General features: G+C 33.3%; 2 protein-coding genes and 1 non-coding gene across 3 annotated transcripts; 1 reads left to right on the top strand and 2 right to left on the bottom strand.

Moving 5' to 3' along the window:
- The first annotated feature begins 1,526 nt into the window (after positions 1–1,526).
- Positions 1,527–10,415, top strand: tmem-132 (Transmembrane protein 132 homolog). Its single transcript, NM_065204.5, has 14 exons — positions 1,527–1,900; positions 3,015–3,118; positions 3,188–3,322; positions 3,562–3,667; positions 4,260–4,497; positions 4,545–4,655; positions 4,930–5,064; positions 5,111–5,303; positions 5,682–6,301; positions 6,973–7,463; positions 8,415–8,574; positions 8,626–8,750; positions 9,134–9,267; positions 10,087–10,415. The coding sequence occupies exons 1-14, from the start codon at positions 1,864–1,866 to the stop codon at positions 10,279–10,281; spliced, it is 2,784 nt and encodes a 927-aa protein (NP_497605.2). The 5' UTR covers positions 1,527–1,863; the 3' UTR covers positions 10,282–10,415.
- Y71H2AM.t1 lies at positions 6,359–6,430 on the bottom strand. The gene has a single exon. It is a non-coding gene; the product is annotated as a tRNA-Pro (tRNA).
- Positions 10,295–17,204, bottom strand: set-27 (protein-histidine N-methyltransferase). Its single transcript, NM_065203.4, has 6 exons — positions 17,155–17,204; positions 16,904–17,060; positions 15,934–16,050; positions 13,641–14,184; positions 12,395–12,757; positions 10,295–11,365 (listed from the first exon to the last, which is right to left on the bottom strand). Exons 1-6 carry the CDS (start codon positions 17,198–17,200, stop codon positions 11,084–11,086), a joined length of 1,509 nt encoding a protein of 502 aa, NP_497604.2. The 5' UTR covers positions 17,201–17,204; the 3' UTR covers positions 10,295–11,083.
- Positions 17,205–18,272: the final 1,068 nt, after the last annotated feature.

Below are 18,272 nucleotides of genomic sequence, written 5' to 3'. Positions count from 1 at the left end.
TTACAAAAATCGAAAACAAAAACAATTTTTATCTAATTTTATTCAGATTTATGACAAAAAAGAAAACATGAGTTTTTCTTCTAAAAATTAGGAAAATGAGCAAAAAATTAGGATATTTTTTCGAAAAATCAAATTTTTTTCGATTTTTTGAAAAATCGGACAAAAAATGTTTAGAATCAAATTTTGTTTATTACGGGAATACTATATTCTGAGATTCCGTATTAGGCAATAAATTTGACTCAAATTCGGTTTTTTTTCCTAGTCTTTCCTAGCTCAATTTCGAGGATTTTGGGTTACTGTAGCTCCAAAAATACGCGAATACCGATTAGACACTGAATCTTACGACAAATTGCGGAGTTTGCTCAAATTTCGAGTTTAGCATTCAATTTTTGATTGAAATGCGTTTTTTCTAGTTTTTCACTCAATTTTAAAATAATCCGGGTTACTGTAGCTCCAGAAGTACGCACACACCGATTAGGCACCAAATCTTACGCCAATTTGCAGAAAATCTGAGAAAATTGAAATTTTGTGGTCAATAAAAACGTTCTGAATATTGAAGAATTGGAGTTTCTAGCTTAATTTTGAGGTTTTTGGGTTACTGCACGGCCCGGCAAGTGGTACATCCATGCAAATGCGCTCTACTGATAATTTGAGTGTAGACCAGGTTTGGGCGCGTGATAACGAAAAAAGCTTTGGTCCAAAAAATTTAGAATTTAATTTCGGACATTTTTTATATGCATCACAAAAAAACTGGACCAACCGTTTTTGAGATACACGCGCCCAGGTATACGGTAGACAAATTGCGTACAGGTACCACTTCTCGGGCCGTGTACTGTAGCTCCAGAAATATTACGGGAACAATAAATCATGAGAATGCGTACTTGGTGCATTTTATTTGGCGCGCGATATCTCTTAGAGAAAACTACAGTAAGAACTCAAATAACAATAGATATTTAAGCTCTTACTGTAGTTTTCGCTAAGAGATATATCTCATGATTTATTGTTCCCGTAATACGCAAATTGCGGAGTTTGTTCAAATTTTGAGTTCAGCATTCAATTTTTAAACGAAATGCGGATTTTTATAGTCAAAGCTCAACTTTAAGGCAAAATATCTCGTAGCGAAAACTACAGTAATTGTTTAATTACTACTGTAGTGCTGGTGTCGATTTACGGGCCCGATTTTTGAAACTGCTGTTCGAATATTCGATTTTCTTAGTTTTCTTTTAATATTGCAATAATTAATCAATAATTTTCGTAAATCGACATAAGCGCTACAGTAGTCATTTAAACGATTACTGTAGTTTTCGCTACGAGATATTTTGCGCGTCAAATATGTTGTGCAATACGTATTCTCGGAGTTTAGTCTTCCCAGGCATAAGAAAATATACAATTTTCTTCTACAAAGAAGAAAAATGGCTATTTTTCGGAAAATCGATTTTTTTTTCAAATTATCGAAAAAAATTAGGTTTTTCCAAAAAAATCGAGACCCTTATTCTCGCCCCTAAAAAAACCTAGCATTTTTTCAGCTCAATTGCAGTAAAACCCTCATGCATATGTAGTCGAGTAGCAGCAACAGCAGCTGTGACCAGCCAAAAGAAGAAAACGAAGCGGATGCAGAAGTAGTCGTCGTTTTGATCTCTGCGTCTCTCTCTGCAATTCTATCTCTCTCTCTGCTCCGGCGGGCCGCCGCGGCGTCGTCGTCCTCGTCTTTTTTGCCGATTTGCTCTTTTTTTCGTCGTAGTCGTCACTTAGGCTCTGCTCGTTTTGAGCCGCCTATATTTATTTTCTATTTTTATTTGAACAACAGACTACTATGTGATAAAAGAGATATGATATCATTTTATCAATTTCCATGAAGAGAAAATGCTGAAAAAGCTTTGGATTTGTATCTCCTGCATTGGTTAGTTTGGAGTTTTCACCCCTGGAAATAATTGGCTTCATTTAAAAAAAAATTAGCTGAATAATTATTTTTTTAAAAGGAAAATTAGGCTAACTCTGAAAATAAGTAAATTCATATTATAATTGTAAATTCAAAAAAGTACAGTAATATTCAATGAGTCTCGCCACGAAGAGTTAGATTTTTAGAAAATATGAATGTGCGTTTAATTTTACCATTTTAGGAAAAAAAACACAAGTTTTTAAAAAATTAAAAATAGAATAAAATTGGAATATATACAGTAAATTGAAAAAGTTTTTGAAATTTTGTTTGCGCGGTGAGACCAAAGAATTCATAAATTTTTGATTTTTTTTGAATAAAAGTCGAAAAGCCAAAAATTTCAGATTTTTCAGCAAATTTTGATAATAATTTTTTCTGAAAAACCTGATTTTTCAGAAAAAAAATTTTAAACTAAATTTTTTCAATACGCGGTCATGAAAATATAAAACTAGGCCCATGTTTCAGACATAATCACGTGGTATCAGAGTGTCTCATTTCTGCTTGATCTACAAAAAATGCGGGAGAAGAGACGTAGAGTTCTCCACTGATTTCGCATGGTTAAGAACGTGCTGACGTCACATATTTTTGGGCAAAAAATACCCGCATTTTTTGTAGATCAAACCGCAATGGGATAGCCTGACACCACGCGAATAATGATAAAATCCTGAAAAAAAAGAGAAAAAGAAATACGAAACCGAAAAGTGCATTTGACACTTTTTTCCGATGCGCCATGTCTTGCTCATCTTTGACGGCTCATATCTCGGTTGCCTTTTGGTTTTATTTAAAAAATTTCCACTGGAAAAATAATTTTTATTGCTTTTTCTACAGTTTTGCATTAAAAAATAATTTGATATCATCAAAACTCACAGATTTACGAGCAGCCAAAGTTGTCCTCATTCCCAGACATGGTGCATCAGACTGATTTAACTTTGACAGCTCATATCTCGGTTGTCTTTATTTTTATCAAAAGATTGTCAACTAACAAAAAGTGTAGTATATTTTTTTCTACAGATTTGTAGTTGAAAGTTTTTTGATATCTTCAAAACTCACAGAGATATAAAGCTTCGAAAAATTACAGTCACTACTGCTCTCTCGGACCACATCACATTCTCCCCGCCCGATGAAGCATTCGTATTATTTCACAGTCATCAAAACACAAATTTTACATCTGTATTTGTTCAGGTAAGAGTTTGCTCAGAAGGCAGGCCTGTAAGCAGGCAGGTAGGCCTTCATTAAACCTCTAACTTTCAGGATGGTTGTCCGAATAGTCGAAATCTCATGGCGACCGTTTACTCTGCAGATTTGTCATCTTCAAGACGGGTTTTTGAAGAAATCCCGTTGCATTGTGCGGTCAGAGTCAGGATTATTACGGAGAAAGTTGTCGTGGTAAGGGAAAATATTTTCTGGGAGTTTTTCAGAAAGTTCTAGGCATTTCTAGAAATCTTCAAAAATTCAATAAAGTTTTCCAAAAAAAAAATTTCGAATTGTACTGAAATTTCTTGAATTATTTTTTGAACGTTATAGAATTTCCAAAAACTTTTCCGAAATTGTTTTAAAATTTTCCAGGTTTTTCCAGAAATTTGTCAGAGACATCAGCTTCAAAGTGCAAAATATCAATTTTCCAGACGAGACCCTATGTTGATTTACTGGCAGTTGTAGACGAGTCACTTTCTCGTCATGTCGGAGCAATTTGTGTGCATGCTCAACTAACTTCATCAACTTCTGCAATCGGTGAGCTCATGTCAAGTTCAGTCGGACTAAAAACGCAACTAGTTATGGGAAAATTGGAAATAATTAGTTTTTTTGCGTCTTGTCGGTGTTTCAAAGATCAAAAAAAAAATTGCGCGTAATACAAGTATGGTGCATTAATTTTCGAGAAATTTAAATTTAAATTGCGCGCCAAATTAGAATTTTAACTTCGCGCCAAAAAAAAATAAATTTGACGCCAACATTTAGAAAAAAACATTTAAATTCGAATTTCGCCCCAAAATTTGGAAAAAAACTGAAAAATTCAAACTTCGCGCCAAAAATTAGAAAAAATATAAAAAAATTTTAATTTCGCGCCAAACGTTGAAAAAATCTGAAAATTTCAAATTTCGTCCCAAGTTTTTAAAAATTTTTGAAAGAATTTCGAACTGTGGCAAAAAATTTGAAAAAATCAGAAAAATTCGAATTCCTCGCCAAAATTTGAAAGAAAAGTACTAAAAATTGAATTTTGTCCCAAATTTTCTAAAATCCCCCAAGGGGACCTACGCAGCCTTCTCAATAGGCAGGCAGGTAGGCAGGTAAGCATAACAAATAATCCCTACTATAATTTTTCCAGAGCTCGGAAAATGCTACCTAAACCGTCACGAAGATCAAAAATCGAGCTGCGTTATCCGAATCCCCGTACCATTTTCATGGTTCCCAGTGGATCAGAATCGAACAAGTGTGCTCTCAGTCTCCTATACTGTATCCGAAAAATGTGATCAAAACTTCCATGATCTACCACAACATTTGATTGAAGTCAACTCCCGAATCGCCAAACAGAAAATCGATTGGCTCGCCAACGCTACAGAAACGTCTGGAATTCTCTAGAATTTTTTAAAAAAGTAATTCAAATTTTCAGATCAGTAACACTACTATCTACGGCGAGCCAGGCGTTTTCTCAAAATTCAATGCAAACATTGTTTCTTCACGTCAAAAGTTGGGCAAATGAAACACAGCCAATGGAAATTAGGTGACATTTGAATTTTTGTGCGTAAATTATGATGCATTGGGCACTCATGTAGCAGGCCAGGATAATTGCAGAACTGTGCAGTGCAGATTCAATTCGCCATATTTGACGCGCAAATGATTGTAAACGTTTTGCGCTAATATTGCACACCTAAAACATCATACTTGACGAGCAAGTTGAATCGAGTTTGCGCGTCAAATATGATGTATTGAGTTTTTTTTTTGAAAAGTTTGCAGACCTAAAACACCATAATTGACGCGCAATTTTGAATTTCCAGACTCTGGGTCGACTCCCGAATGAGCATCGAAACCGTCTACCCGACAAGCTCCAACTGGACAATTCGAGTCTCCTCAGCCAGCCGACCATTCTTCTACACCTCACTTGTCTGCACACCGAAAGAAAGAATGACCGGGTATACACCGTCACGCAAAAATGCATACTCAAGATAACTTTTACAGGTTTAATGACAATATCGTGGCTATTCTTATCAAAATGGTATCATCAACTGACGCGATTAAGGATGACGTCATTCTTCACTGGCATGTGATCCTGGGCCCGAAAAGCTCGGAACCCCCACCAGATGATCATAAAGTTGCGACCAAGTTTAGCGTTATCGCGGATGAAGTTGCCGCAGTTGTTATTGTGCCGAAGGTAACTTGTGGGCGGAGTCAATACATCACATTTCACGCGCAAAAAAAAACAACGTCAAGACACGTATGTTAAGAGCAGAAATAACTACTTTCCTACAAAAGCCTTAGTGACTGCTAAGCCTAAGCCTCAGTCTAAGCCTAAGTCTAAGCCTAAGCCGAAGTTTTCTCATGCCGGCTCGATCTACCTAGATCTACAAAAAATGTGGGAGAAGAGACTCAGAGTTTTCAGCTTATTACGTTAAAAACGTGCTGACGTCACATTTTTTTAGGCAAAAAAATCCCGCTTTTTTGTAGATCAAACCCTAATGGCACCACGTGTAAGCCTAAGCCTAGGCCTAAGCCTAAGACTACGCCTAAACCTATATCTCCAATTTTTCAGAGAAAAGAACTCATGAATCTGGCGGTAATATCTGGGATCCAAGTGACGTCATCCCTCCGAATCTTCACCATATCCATTGGTGCAAAAGCAGAAGACGTCACAACCCAATCTCATTGTATTTCTTCCGATGCAAACATTATCAAAGTCTCACCAACTTGCTCATCAGTATACCTAGATGGTTCTGAATCAAATGGATCTTCAGATGCTCAAGTCTATGCACACTATCTTAGATATACAACGACCTACTCATTTCGAGTCTGGTTTCCAAAACTTCCGCTCAAAATTTGGATGAGTAGCTCGACACTTTCAACGATAAAAAATTGGAAAGTCGGGTTTTGGAGGGATCTTCCATTGGGTGGAGGTGTCAAAAGATCACGGGCAGCTAGGCAATTCGCTTGTGTTAATCGATTCCAACATTCTCATGTGAAAGTACTTGCGTCTTTATGGATTGAAGATATTAAAACAGGAGATCAATTATATTTATCATCACATAAAAGTATATTATTTGATGTCACGAATATTGTGCATAACACCTTGCAAATCTCCAATCGAACTGTTGCAAATGTCAAGTTTTATGAAGGAAGAGCAAAAGTTATTGGAGAGAATGTTGGGCTTGCTAAGTGAGTTTTTTTGGGACATGGTGAATCGATGAGTCACAAAATACGACAAAAAAGAATGGGCCGAACCGGGGATTGAACCCGGGACCTCTCGCACCCAAAGCGAGAATCATACCACTAGACCATTCGGCCGCGAAAACATGGTTCAATCCGACTTTTCACAAGAGAGAACAACTTTTGAACGGGAATTTTCTCTGCGGAGAATTGGGAAGATTTGTTTTATATAGAGGGAACAGATTTTGATTTTCCCATGATTTTCAAATGAAAAAAAAAAACCGAAAAAATCAAAAATTAAAAAATTTTAAATCAATTTATATATTTTATTTCCGAACCACCTTGGTTTTCTGATTCTAAAAATACAATTTTCATGTTTTCAAATGCTAAACAAAGCGAGTTACGAGAGTTTTTGCACCCCAAGACGAGAGAGTGGAGGACGCAGACAGCGAGCGTGTCTGTCTTCTCTGCGCCCTCCGCTCTCTCGTCGCAGTGAGCAAAAACGCTCGTAACTTTGCTAATTTTGTATGGAATGATGTGAAAATGATATTTTTGGAATCAGGGAAAAAATTCGGTTCTGATGAAAGCTGTTTTTTTTTAGAAAAATATTTTTTTGAAAAAAATTTTGACAATGTGACAATGTACCACATTTCCCGCGCAAATTTCAAATCTTCTTGCAGATTAATCGTCAGAAACGCGAAAAAATCAATGGATCTTGTGTCTGAGAACATTTCAGTCCAAAATAAAGAAGTGAGCACAACAGGGCTCTCGGCTCGTCCGATCTGTGACACAAGCTTCCGAATTCTGCCGATTCTCTTCTCTCCGGCTTTCTTCAAAGTGGAAATTGCTCATTCAAAGTCACTAACAAAGCTCTATCAACAATGCTCCATTTTCGCAAGTGTCAGCTATTCAGATGCCACGTGGGAGCCACTAAATGACCTGGATTCTTCATATTTCGAAATGTCGGCTCATTCGGATAATGAAAGAGCACTTGCAGTGTCACATCATGCTTCAAAAGTTCATGTAATTGCAATTGATGAGAATTGGCCTCTACCGGTTGTTGAGATATCTCTACAAAGTTCTGCACAATGTGCATCTACAATTAATGGAGCATCGCCTGCCGCGTTAGCGGTTACCGTACTCAATGTGCCTATTAAAATCAATAATTCTTGTAAGTTTTTTTGAATTTTGTCTTGTAGGCACTGAAAATGCCTACGAGGCGACCTATATTTCGAAAAAATCAAAAATTAAAAATTGTATAATTTTCATGAAAAATTTAAATTTTTTGAGGGCTTTCGTGACATTTTTTAAACTTGCGCCACGTGGTGCCAGACTGTCCCATCACGGTTTGACCTACAAAAAATGCGGGAATTTTTTGCCAAAAAATGTGACGTCAGCACGTTGTTAACCATGCGAAATCAGTTAAAAATCTGCGTCTCTTCTCCCGCATTTTTGTAGATCTGCGTAGATCAAACCAAAATGAGACGCTCTGACACCACGTGTTGCGCGTGGAATAAAGTGTTTTATTCTTTTTTTTTGCATTAAAAAGGAATTGCGGACATGATGCACTATAATTGACGCGCAAATATTAGTTTTTCAACAATTTCTCTCAATTTGTGCGTAAAATGTGGTGTTTTGATTTGTTCGTTTTCCAAAAAAGAGTTGCGGGCATAATGCACCAGATTTGACGCGCAAAATCAGTTTTGAGCTAAATTTCCTTATTCTGAGCGTGAAATTTGGAATAGCGGACATTGTACACTACATTTAAAGCGCAAAATTAGTGTTTTAAGGTATTTTGCGCGTAAAATTTGGAGTTTCTCATTTTTTAATCAAAAAGGATTTACGTACACAATACATCAGATTTGACGCGCAAAATCGAACCATCGCCTGAGACTCCTTCTCCACGTGGAGTCAGAAAGTCTCATTTCGCTTTGATCTACGAAAAATGCGGGAGGTGAGACGCAGACATCTCAACTGATTTCGCATGGTTAAGAGTGTGCTGACGTCACAATTTTTCTGGAAAAAAATTCCCGCATTTTTTGTAGATCAAACCGCAATGAAACTTTCTGACACCACGTGCTTCTCTGCAACGTGGCCGTGGCCTAACTCAACTAATTTCTAGTCCCCTCAGCCACTGACCTGGATTCAAGCTTCTCAACTACCATAGCACCTTCCGATTCACTTCCATCCATCCCATTTCACATTTTTGTGCTCACAATTATCGGATTAATTATACTTTTCTTATTTATTTCATTTGTACGGAGATCCGCAGCGTTCAAGGGGTGAGTTATAAAAGAAATTTGTAAAAACTGGAAAACCTGAAATTATTACAGGTATGAGCAACTCGTGGTACCATTTTTCTCGCGGTTATCCTCATCGTCGGGCTCAAATTCCAGACAGGAAGAGACAAATGAATGGGTATGGCTCAGTCAGCCACAGCCGCCATCCTCCACTATAAGTGAGTTTTTGGTCGGAAATGTTAAGATTTTTGAACTCAGCTCATTGAGAGCTTTCAAATAAGCCCCATATCGGCTAGGCTAGGCCTATTTTGAAAACTGGCCAGCTTATGCGCCTTTAAATTACGGTTTTCGTGGCGGGACCTAAATTTTCGAGTTTCGTTAAGATTTTTGAATTAAGCTCACTGAGAGCTTTCAAATAAGCCTCATATTGGCTAAGCTAGGCCTATGTTGAAAATTCACCCACTCATGCGCCTTTAAACTGAAAATTTCGTGGCGAGACCCAATTTTTCTCAATTTTGTTCGAACCTAGCCAATATGGGGGTCATTTGAAAGCTAAAAACGTGCTGAATTCGAATTTTGCAACAAAAATGCAAATTTTCAGGTTCTGGGTATTCTGGAAACAAGTCGACCGCAGAACGGCAATCGTCAAATGGTGACGACCCGTCAAGAACGAGCATCTCGTATCACGGTTCTGAAATTTCGGTTTTCATTGCACCGTCGCAGGGAAATGTCGTGGTGAGTTGTGTTGTGCGATGGGGCATGGTTGCAGTTTTAGAGAAATTTAAATTTAGTTTGAATTTAAAAAAAAATTATTTTATTGGAAAAATCGATTTTGCACCTAAAATTTGATGATCAGCTGGGAATTCTGGAATTTCAAAAATAAACTAATAAAAAATTCGAAAATTTCACGAAAATTCCACAAAAACGCTTTGTTCAATTAGAGCGCATTTGCATAATGCCTTTCAAAATTTTGCACGAAGGACATGGTGCAATGAGTGAAAAAATATATCTACTAGAGCGCACTTGCATTCCACCCGCCCAAAATTCGAAATCATAAAATTTGCTCGTAAGATATGATGCAAAAATTGCAGACATACATTTTTCCAGCGGAGCGCGCTTGCATTATGTACTGAAAACAGACAAACACTGAAAATTTCACAAAACACCATGTTCTAATTGGAGCGCGTTTGCATTATGTACTTAATACTGAGAAAGCTGGTGCCAGAGTGACTCATTTCGGTTTGATCTACGTTGATCTACAAAAAATGCGGGAGAAGAGACGCAGAGTTCACAACTGATTTCGCATGGTTAAGAACACCTTTTTTTGGGAAAAAAAGTTCCCGCATTTTTTGTAGATCAAACCGTAATGGGACAACCTGGTACCACGTGAGAATTACTCTAATTGGAGCGTAATTGCATTACGCACGTAAATTCAAATTCACGGAATTCTATGTTATGGTGCATCGTCCTGCCGCCAAAAATTCCTAAAAACCTGTATTTTGAGTGCAATGGAGCGCGATTTCCCCATTTTTTCGAAATTTCCCAAATTTCCAGGTAAACCAATCCTCCCGTCACCCTCGCTACACTCTCGTCGACTCGAATTCCGATCATAATTTGGCTCGAATAGTTCCAAAAGAAGATCGATGGACAACTGGAGGACACGAACAATTTCATACGTGGACATGGAAGCAACGCGGGGGCGGGGGCGGAAGAATGATGGAAGCTCCGATTCGTGAGAGCATTGCTTGATGAGCACGAGGAATAATTATTTTAATTTATTTATTTTGTAATTTTTAAATTAAATTGTTTTAAATTGTCGTCGGGTTCGGAAAAAAAAGACTTCAAAATTTTCAATAAAAAATTAAAAAAAAAAACAAACAAAACTTTTTGAGCAAACAGATGATCATGCAGTAAAGGTTTAAAGTTTCAGGTGGTGGGGCTTCCAAGATAGTGCCTACCTGCCTGCCTACAGGTAGAAAATGCGCTCCACGGCGAATCGAAAGTGCTCCGCCTCAAACAGTTGGGTCTCGTTAGGAATTTGGAGGCAAAACCGGAAATTTGAATGTTTTTGCCAATTTTTAAGAGTTTATCGTTTTTTGATGATTTTTATGCCGAAATTGATGGAATAACATGAGAAATGCATGAAAATTGGTAATTTCATCGATTTTGACAAAAAATTTATCAAAAACACCGAAAAAATGCAATTTTCAAGCATTTTTCGACGTAAAAATAATCAAAAATAAGACAAATTTCGTCGATTTTCAAGATTTTTTCGTTTTTTTAAATTTTCCATTTTTTTAGATGATTTTTAAGTACAAAAATCGTTGAAAAAAAACAATGCTCGAAAATTGGCGAAAAAAATTCCAATTTCCGGTTTTGCCGTTAAATTCTTAACGGGACCCAACTGTTTGGGGCGGAGCACATTTTCTGCCTGTAGGTAGGCAGGTAGGCGAGTTTTTAAGCCTGAGCCTAGAAGCCCTTTGTAAATAAAATCAATAAAATCAATCAAAAAAATCAAAAAATTCAACAAAATCCCCAAAGAGGCCTATAATTATTGTTTTTCCAGCGTTTCACAGTAATTCAGAGCCAATTGTAGAATATCGAGCTCCGCAGACTTTAGGCGAGCCGAATCTCCATCAATTCCAATTTCTTTGAGTTTTGATGCATCAAATGACGATTCATAAGATCTTTTGAGCAGTGAAAAGCGAGTTTTCAAAAATTCCAATCCTTTTTTACGGTTTTCCGGTGCTGAAACGGCTTCTTCGGTGGGTGTTGTGGAGACGAAAATCGCTGCGAACATTAGAAGATCCAGTGGGAATGGTTGTTCGTGGTACTGTAAGTCAAACTACAGTAATCTTTTGGAAAATTCTAATTTCATTGAGATTTTTTTCAGGTTTAGAATTATTTATTGTTGATGTAAAAATTTTGGAAAAAAATAGTATTTCAATTTGAAATATTGAAATTCAAAAATTTGACGAAAAGTAAACATTATTAGATTTTTCAAAAAAGTATTTTTTTTTTAATTCCGAAAATTTTACTTGTTTAAAAGTAAAACTTTGAATTTAATTTGAAAATATCCTGATTTTTTTGCTAAAAATTTAAAAATTATCAAAAAATTATTTTCAAAAAGTTCCTCAAATTTCGTTAGATTCTTCAATTTTTCCGTTAAAAAAATCCACTTTGTCAAATATTTAGGCTAGAAAAAATGTAAAAACTCAAAAAAAATTTTTTTTTTTTGCTTTTTTCAATACTAAAAAATTCAAAAAAAGACGATTTTTTAAAAATCAAATTTTTACAAATTTGAAGATTAAAAAAATTAAAAAAAAAACACACACACATTTGTTAATTTAATTTTACAATTTTTTAGGCCTAAATATTCGAAAAAGTGGATTTTTCACCAAAAATAAAATTTTCCATCTGAAATTCTGATTTTAAATATTTTATTTTTTAGCACAAATAATAACTTTTTTAATCGGGAAATTTTTAAATTTTTATAAATTTCTTTCCAATTCAACTAGAAAAATTCAAAAAATATCAAAATTTCTAACTAAAAATTGAAAATTGATAAATTTTCAATTAAAAAGTAACTAATTTCTGGAATTTTGCAGCTCAAAATTTTATTTTATTTTAAAAATTGGTTTTTTATATACAAATTTTCTTATATTTAAAGTTCGAATTTTTTTCAAATCTAACTTTTTCAATTTCTACTATAAAAAATTCAAATTTCTCTAAAATTCTTGAATTTTCAATTAACAAAAGCGGATTTTTAGAGAAATTCGCATATTTTTACACTGAAAAAAAAAAAAAAAATTTTATATTTTAATTTTTCGACCGCCGTTCCGAAAATCGGTACAAAACTCACATTATAAAGATCAACATGGAAAATATTTCCAGCACAATAGACTTTTTTCACAAATTTCTGAATCAATTTTTTCTTCGCATCCAACGTCTTATCAGTCTTCGGAATTCCAATTTTCAGCTTTAAAACGTCGAATTTTCCGTGATAAATTGGTACGAATCCATTATGAAGTAAATGTTCTCCTTTACTACGGCATCCATAAAATATTGTAACTTCATTTCCAGCTTTTACATCACAATGACTTGTTATAACTGCACATTCTTCTTCTGGTGAATAGCATACAAGATCTTCAATTGGCTCAGTGAGCACATCTGTGAGCACATTTTCGTGATTCGCCATATCTAGCACTGGGATTAATGCTGGAATCTGAAAAAAAAACACTTTTTATTAGATTTTTTTTCGAAAATCGAATTTTTTTTAATTTTGAAAAAAAAAATTTGAATTTTCTTTCTAACTTTTAAATTTTGAAACAATTTTGAGAAAAATAGCATCGAAATTATTGACTTATCAAATAAACTTTAATTTTTGTAAAGAAAAAAACAGAAATAACGAAAAAAAAAATTGATTTAGAGATTTTGGAGTTTTTTTTGCAATTTTTTTTCGTTATTTTAACGGTAAAAAATACAAAAAGTATCAATTTTTCTGAAGAAAAGTCGTAAAAGCAAGAATTTCTGCGAAAATGTTTTTTTTGAAAACTGAAAAAAAAAAGAAATTTTATCATTCTTCATAATTATAGAAATTAATTGATTTCCTAATAAAAATCAATCAGTTTTTTTTTTCGGTTTTTTCTAGTTAAAATTAAATTATATTTGTTTATTTCATTTTTCAATTTTTTCTGGCCTAAATATTCGAAAAAGTGAATTTTTACGAAAAAATTAAAGAAAATCGCCAAAATTTAAGGATTTTTTAAACAAAAAAGTACGAAAATTTGGAATGTTTGTGAAAAAAGTTAGAAAATTACGAAAATTTGAATTTTTTCTGAAAAAAAATTGGAAAATTACGAAAATTTTCACATTTTCATCAAAAGGATCAAAATTTTGATGAAAATGTATTTTAAAAAAGCAAAAAATGAGGGAATTTTCAGATTAAACCCAAAAAAAAAAATTGTTTATTAAAATTTTCGGAACTTTTTGTGTCAATTTTTTCAGAAAAATGAAAAAAATCGAGATTTTTCAAAGATTTTTTAATTTATTTTGAAAATGTCCAATTTAAAAAATTTAGTACTTTTTAAAAATCAATATTCCCTTACAATAACCGGATTTCCATCTTCTCCAACTTGATTTTCACTTGGAACCATATTAACTCTTGTCGTCACAACTCCAACCGCCCAGAAATACAGCTTCGGCGTGAAATTCGCGACGTTAAACGGAACATTATAGAAAATCGGAGTTTCCATCGCATTCCGTGCATCTTTTCGTCTCTGTGCCGCTTCGTAGATCTTGTTCTTCGCGATGGCCAACAAAAAATAGCAGAACTGCCGAGAAATTGTTCTATAGAACAGGATAGCTTCTTCGAATATCGGTGATGGCTTCAACTGGAGAAGTTGCTCTTCCGAGTAGAAAAGTGGTGTGGGAAATGTTGTTGGAAGAATTGAAATGTATGATTTCCATTTTGATTTCTCATTTTGAATCCATTGACATGCGAGGAACAGTGCGAGACCGACATTATCCATTCCACCGACTATCGGATCTTTTTCGAAGGCTTTTTTCAGAAGTGAAGATTTTTTTGCGAGGTCCAGAGTGATCATTGCGTGGCGGGGGACACGGGCGACTATATGACTTTTTGGAATTGGTCTGAAATGTGAAAAAATTCTTTGATGAAAACGGTGTAAATTTAATTTAATTTTAGATAAAAAATCAAAAGGTTTTCATAATGTTTTTCAGAAAAAAAAAACAATTTTTAAATTTCTTTTTTCTTTCCTTTTTTTTAAGGAAAAATTGCAACTCTTCGTAATTAAAAAAAAGTATTTTTTTAAAATTATTTTTCACTTTTTTACGGTTTAAAAATTTTTCGATTTTTTTAACCTCAAAAACCAAAAAATCAAAAAAAAATCAGAAAATCACCATAAACTTCTGTTTTTAACCGAATTTTGGTTATAGTGATAAGAAAAAAAAATGAGGAAACACGAGCGACTATATGACTTTTTGGAATTGGTCTGGAATCAGGGGTGTGCGGCAAATTTCGAAATTTGCCGCACACGTCAAAAATTTGACTAAAACCATTGATTTTTTCGCCAAAAATTTAGTAAAATGACACAAAATTGCGTTATTTTGATGCTTAAGCAGACATACTACACGGAACTTATTCAGAAACCAGATGAGTGTTAAGATTTCAGTAGTTTTGGTGCTCCAAAAAACATCAAAAAGTATCAAATTTTCCGAGTTTGTTAAGCACGGCAAATTTGCCGAATTTGCCGAGCTCGGCAAATTTTGAGATTTGCCGCACACCCCTGGTCTGGAATTGGAAATTTTGGTTTCTTTGCAATTTATTTTAGAAAAATTATTTTAAGATTTTTCAATTTTTTTGAAACCGAAGCAAAAATTTTTCAGAAAATTACGATAAAATTCGATTTTTAATCTAATGTTGTTCATATTACGGGAACACTAAATTCCGAGAATGCGTATTGTGCAATATATTTGACGCGCAAAAAATATAACTATATCTCGTAGCGAAAACTACAGTAATTCTTTAAATGAATACTGTAGCTAGACATCGCTTGTGTCGGTTTACGGGCTCGATTTTTGAAATTAATTAAAATCATTTATATATCGATGAAATAATAAAATTAAGCTAAAAATGAGAAAGTAATACAAAAAACGAAGGAAAATAGAATAAAAATCAAATGCCACAGAGCCCGTAAATCGACACAAGAGCTACAGTAATCATTTTAAGGATTACTGTAGTTTTCGCTACGAGATATAGTCATATTTCGCGCGTCAAATATGTTGTACAATACGCATTCTTTGAATATTGTGTACCCGTAATATTGATGAGAAAAAACATAAGGAAACATGAAAAAATGTCTTCTAAAAAGAAGAAAAATGGCGAAAACTTAAAGCAAATTTTTTTTTTCAAATTTTGAAAAAAAAAATTTCAGAGAAAACCGAAAATTTGAAAAACTAAATTTTTTCGATTTAAAATTTTGATTTTTCGGTTTCTTTCATGGAATATAAAAAAGGATTAAAATGAGATTAATCCTTTAAAAAATTAGATTTTTCCAGAAAAAAGTAAAAACGAAACATTTTTCGATTAAAAAAAGAGGGAAAATCGAAAAATTAAGTAAAAATATTTCTAAAATTATCAAAAATTACGGGAAAAACTCTAGAAAACGTATGATTTTTTTTTCTAACAATAGGAGAAATTACCAAAATTTCAAAATTTAAATAGTGGTCAATTTTCTAATTTTTAGAAAAAACAAGTATATTTTTTCTAATTTTATTATCAACAAAAGTTGATTAAAAATTGAATTTTTTGTTTCGATTTTTCGATTTTCGAAATATCGAAAAAAATTTTTTTGATTATATATGTATGGAAAAATGTACCCAGTTGCCTGAAGTGACAGCCCAGCAGTTTTTGTACTTCCAATTGTCACATTATTTCGAGCAATTCCAACTCCATCCGCCCACGCAAGAAATGTTTTTATTGAATCCGCGTCTCGTCTGAAATTTTGGATTTTTTTGTAATTTTTAAAAATATTTTAGAATTTTTTTTGCATTTTTTCTATTTTTTTTTTGCAATTTTTTTTTAGAATTTTAAAGGATTTTTTGTTGAAAATTTTAGAATTTTTTGCAATTTTTTGAATTTTTAAAAGAATTTTGAAGGTTTTTTTTATTTGTAGGATTTTTTGCAATTTTTAGATTTTTTTGCAATTTTTTTTTGAATGTTAAAGGTTTTGTTTTTGCAATTTATTGAACTTTTAAAAGAATTTAAAAGAATTTTTTTTTATTTTTAGGATTTTTTGCAATTTGTGCAATTTTTAGGATTTTTTTAAAGAATTTTTAAGGTTAAAAAAATTTGAAATTTTAAAGTATTTTTTGAAAAATTTTTTTCCATTTTTAAAAACTAAGCCAATATGTGGGCGGGGCCTAAATTGGCATTTTTTCACTAAAAAAAAATTATAAAAAAAAAATTTAAAAATTAAAAAAAAAAAAAAAAAAAAAAAACTTTTTTGATATTCTTTGAAATTCTTTGAAATTTTTTTTTTTTGCATTTCTTTATCATTATTTTTAAATTTTTTAGTATTTTTTGATATTTGTAAAGAAATTTTTAGAAGGTTTTTCTTCAAATTTATTGGTGTTTTTTGCAATTTTTAGTAGTTAAAAAAATTCAAAAAAAATTTAATTTTTGATATATTTTTGCATCTGTTTCATCTTAAAAATGATCTGAAAACAGTTAAGCTCCGCCCATTCAATGGCTTTCCCATCAATTTTTTTTTCCAAATTAGAAGTAATTTAAGACGAAATGTTCACATTTCCCGGGGGGTTTTTTTTCCGATTTTCTCCAATTTCTCACTTAGAATTAGCTAATCGCTCATCAGTATCACCAAGTTTTGCCTGAATACTGATAACATCATTAAGAATCCGCCGAATTTCAACGTGTTCCTTCCATAGTTCGACAATATTCGACGGTGGCTGCTTACTCAGAGTTTCTTCGAAAAGTGTTGCGATTTCTGGAATTTTCATCGTTTTTTTTTTGATCGTAGGCGGTAGGCAGGCACGTAGGTATGCCTGCCTTAATTTTTTACGAAAAAAAAATCCACTAACTTCCCAGAATTTGATCCTCAAGTTCTGCAGTTGGAGATGGCGCCATTACTGGAATTTTTTGATTAAAATTTCAATTTTTTACTCAAAATTTCGATCGAATAACGTAAAATTTGGGGGAAAAATTGCGAACAAAAGGTGGAAGAACGAGTGAAAAGTGACCAACAGCAGGCGACACAGAGCCTGCTTGCTGTGTGTGCTCATTGAGCCACATATTACACAGCGGCCACCAGCAAGCCCCGCCAACGCACTTGTGCCGGAAAGTTCGGCGGGTTTGGAAGGTTTGGAAGGTACATTGATTTTGTCAGGCAGAAGCTTAAGTGAAGCCATTAAAGGGGCGGGGCTAGGTTGAGAATTTTTATCACCGGAAACATGAAAATTTTCATGAAAATTATAAATTTTGAGGGTTTTTTAAGGGTTTTGCCAGTGAATTTCTAGCTAAAAAGTTGGTGAAAAATTCAAAAAAATTTTTTTTTTAATTTTAAAAAAATTTAAAGCCATTATATGGGCGGGGTTTGAAAATTATTGTGAAAATTTTTATCACCGGAAACATGAAATTTTTAATGAAAATCATATTTTATGAACTGTTTTTGAAGGGTTTTTTCCAGTGAATTTCTAGCTAAAAAGTGGAAGTTTTTTTTTAAATTAAAGCCATTATATGGGCGGGGCTTCGTCGATAATTTTTATTTCCAGAAACTTGAAATTTTTGATGAAAATTGTAAATTTTGAGGTTTTTTTCAGGTTTTTACCAGTTAGAAGCTGAATATTAGCTTTAAAAAAGTGGAAAAAAATAATTAAACCATTATATGGGCGGGGCTTATTTGAGAATTTTTATCACCGGAAACATGAAATCTTTAATGAAAATGGTAAATTTTGAGGGTTTTTTTAAGGGTTTTGCCAGTGAATTTCTAGCTAAAAAGTTGGTGAAAAATTCAAAAAAAAAAATTAAAATTAAAGCCATTATATGGGCGGGGTTTGAATATTAGTGAAAATTTTTATCACCGGAAACATGAAATTTTTAATGAAAATGGTAAATTTTGAGGGTTTTTTTAAGGGTTTTGCCAGTGAATTTCTAGCTAAAAAGTTGGTGAAAAATTCAAAAAAAAAAATTAAAATTAAAG

This window comes from Caenorhabditis elegans, chromosome III, assembly GCF_000002985.6.
Source record: "Caenorhabditis elegans chromosome III".
In the NCBI taxonomy this organism is placed as follows: domain Eukaryota; kingdom Metazoa; phylum Nematoda; class Chromadorea; order Rhabditida; family Rhabditidae; genus Caenorhabditis; species Caenorhabditis elegans.
The sequence above is the reverse complement of the archived record's forward strand: the minus strand, read 5'-3'. Positions and strand labels throughout refer to the sequence as shown.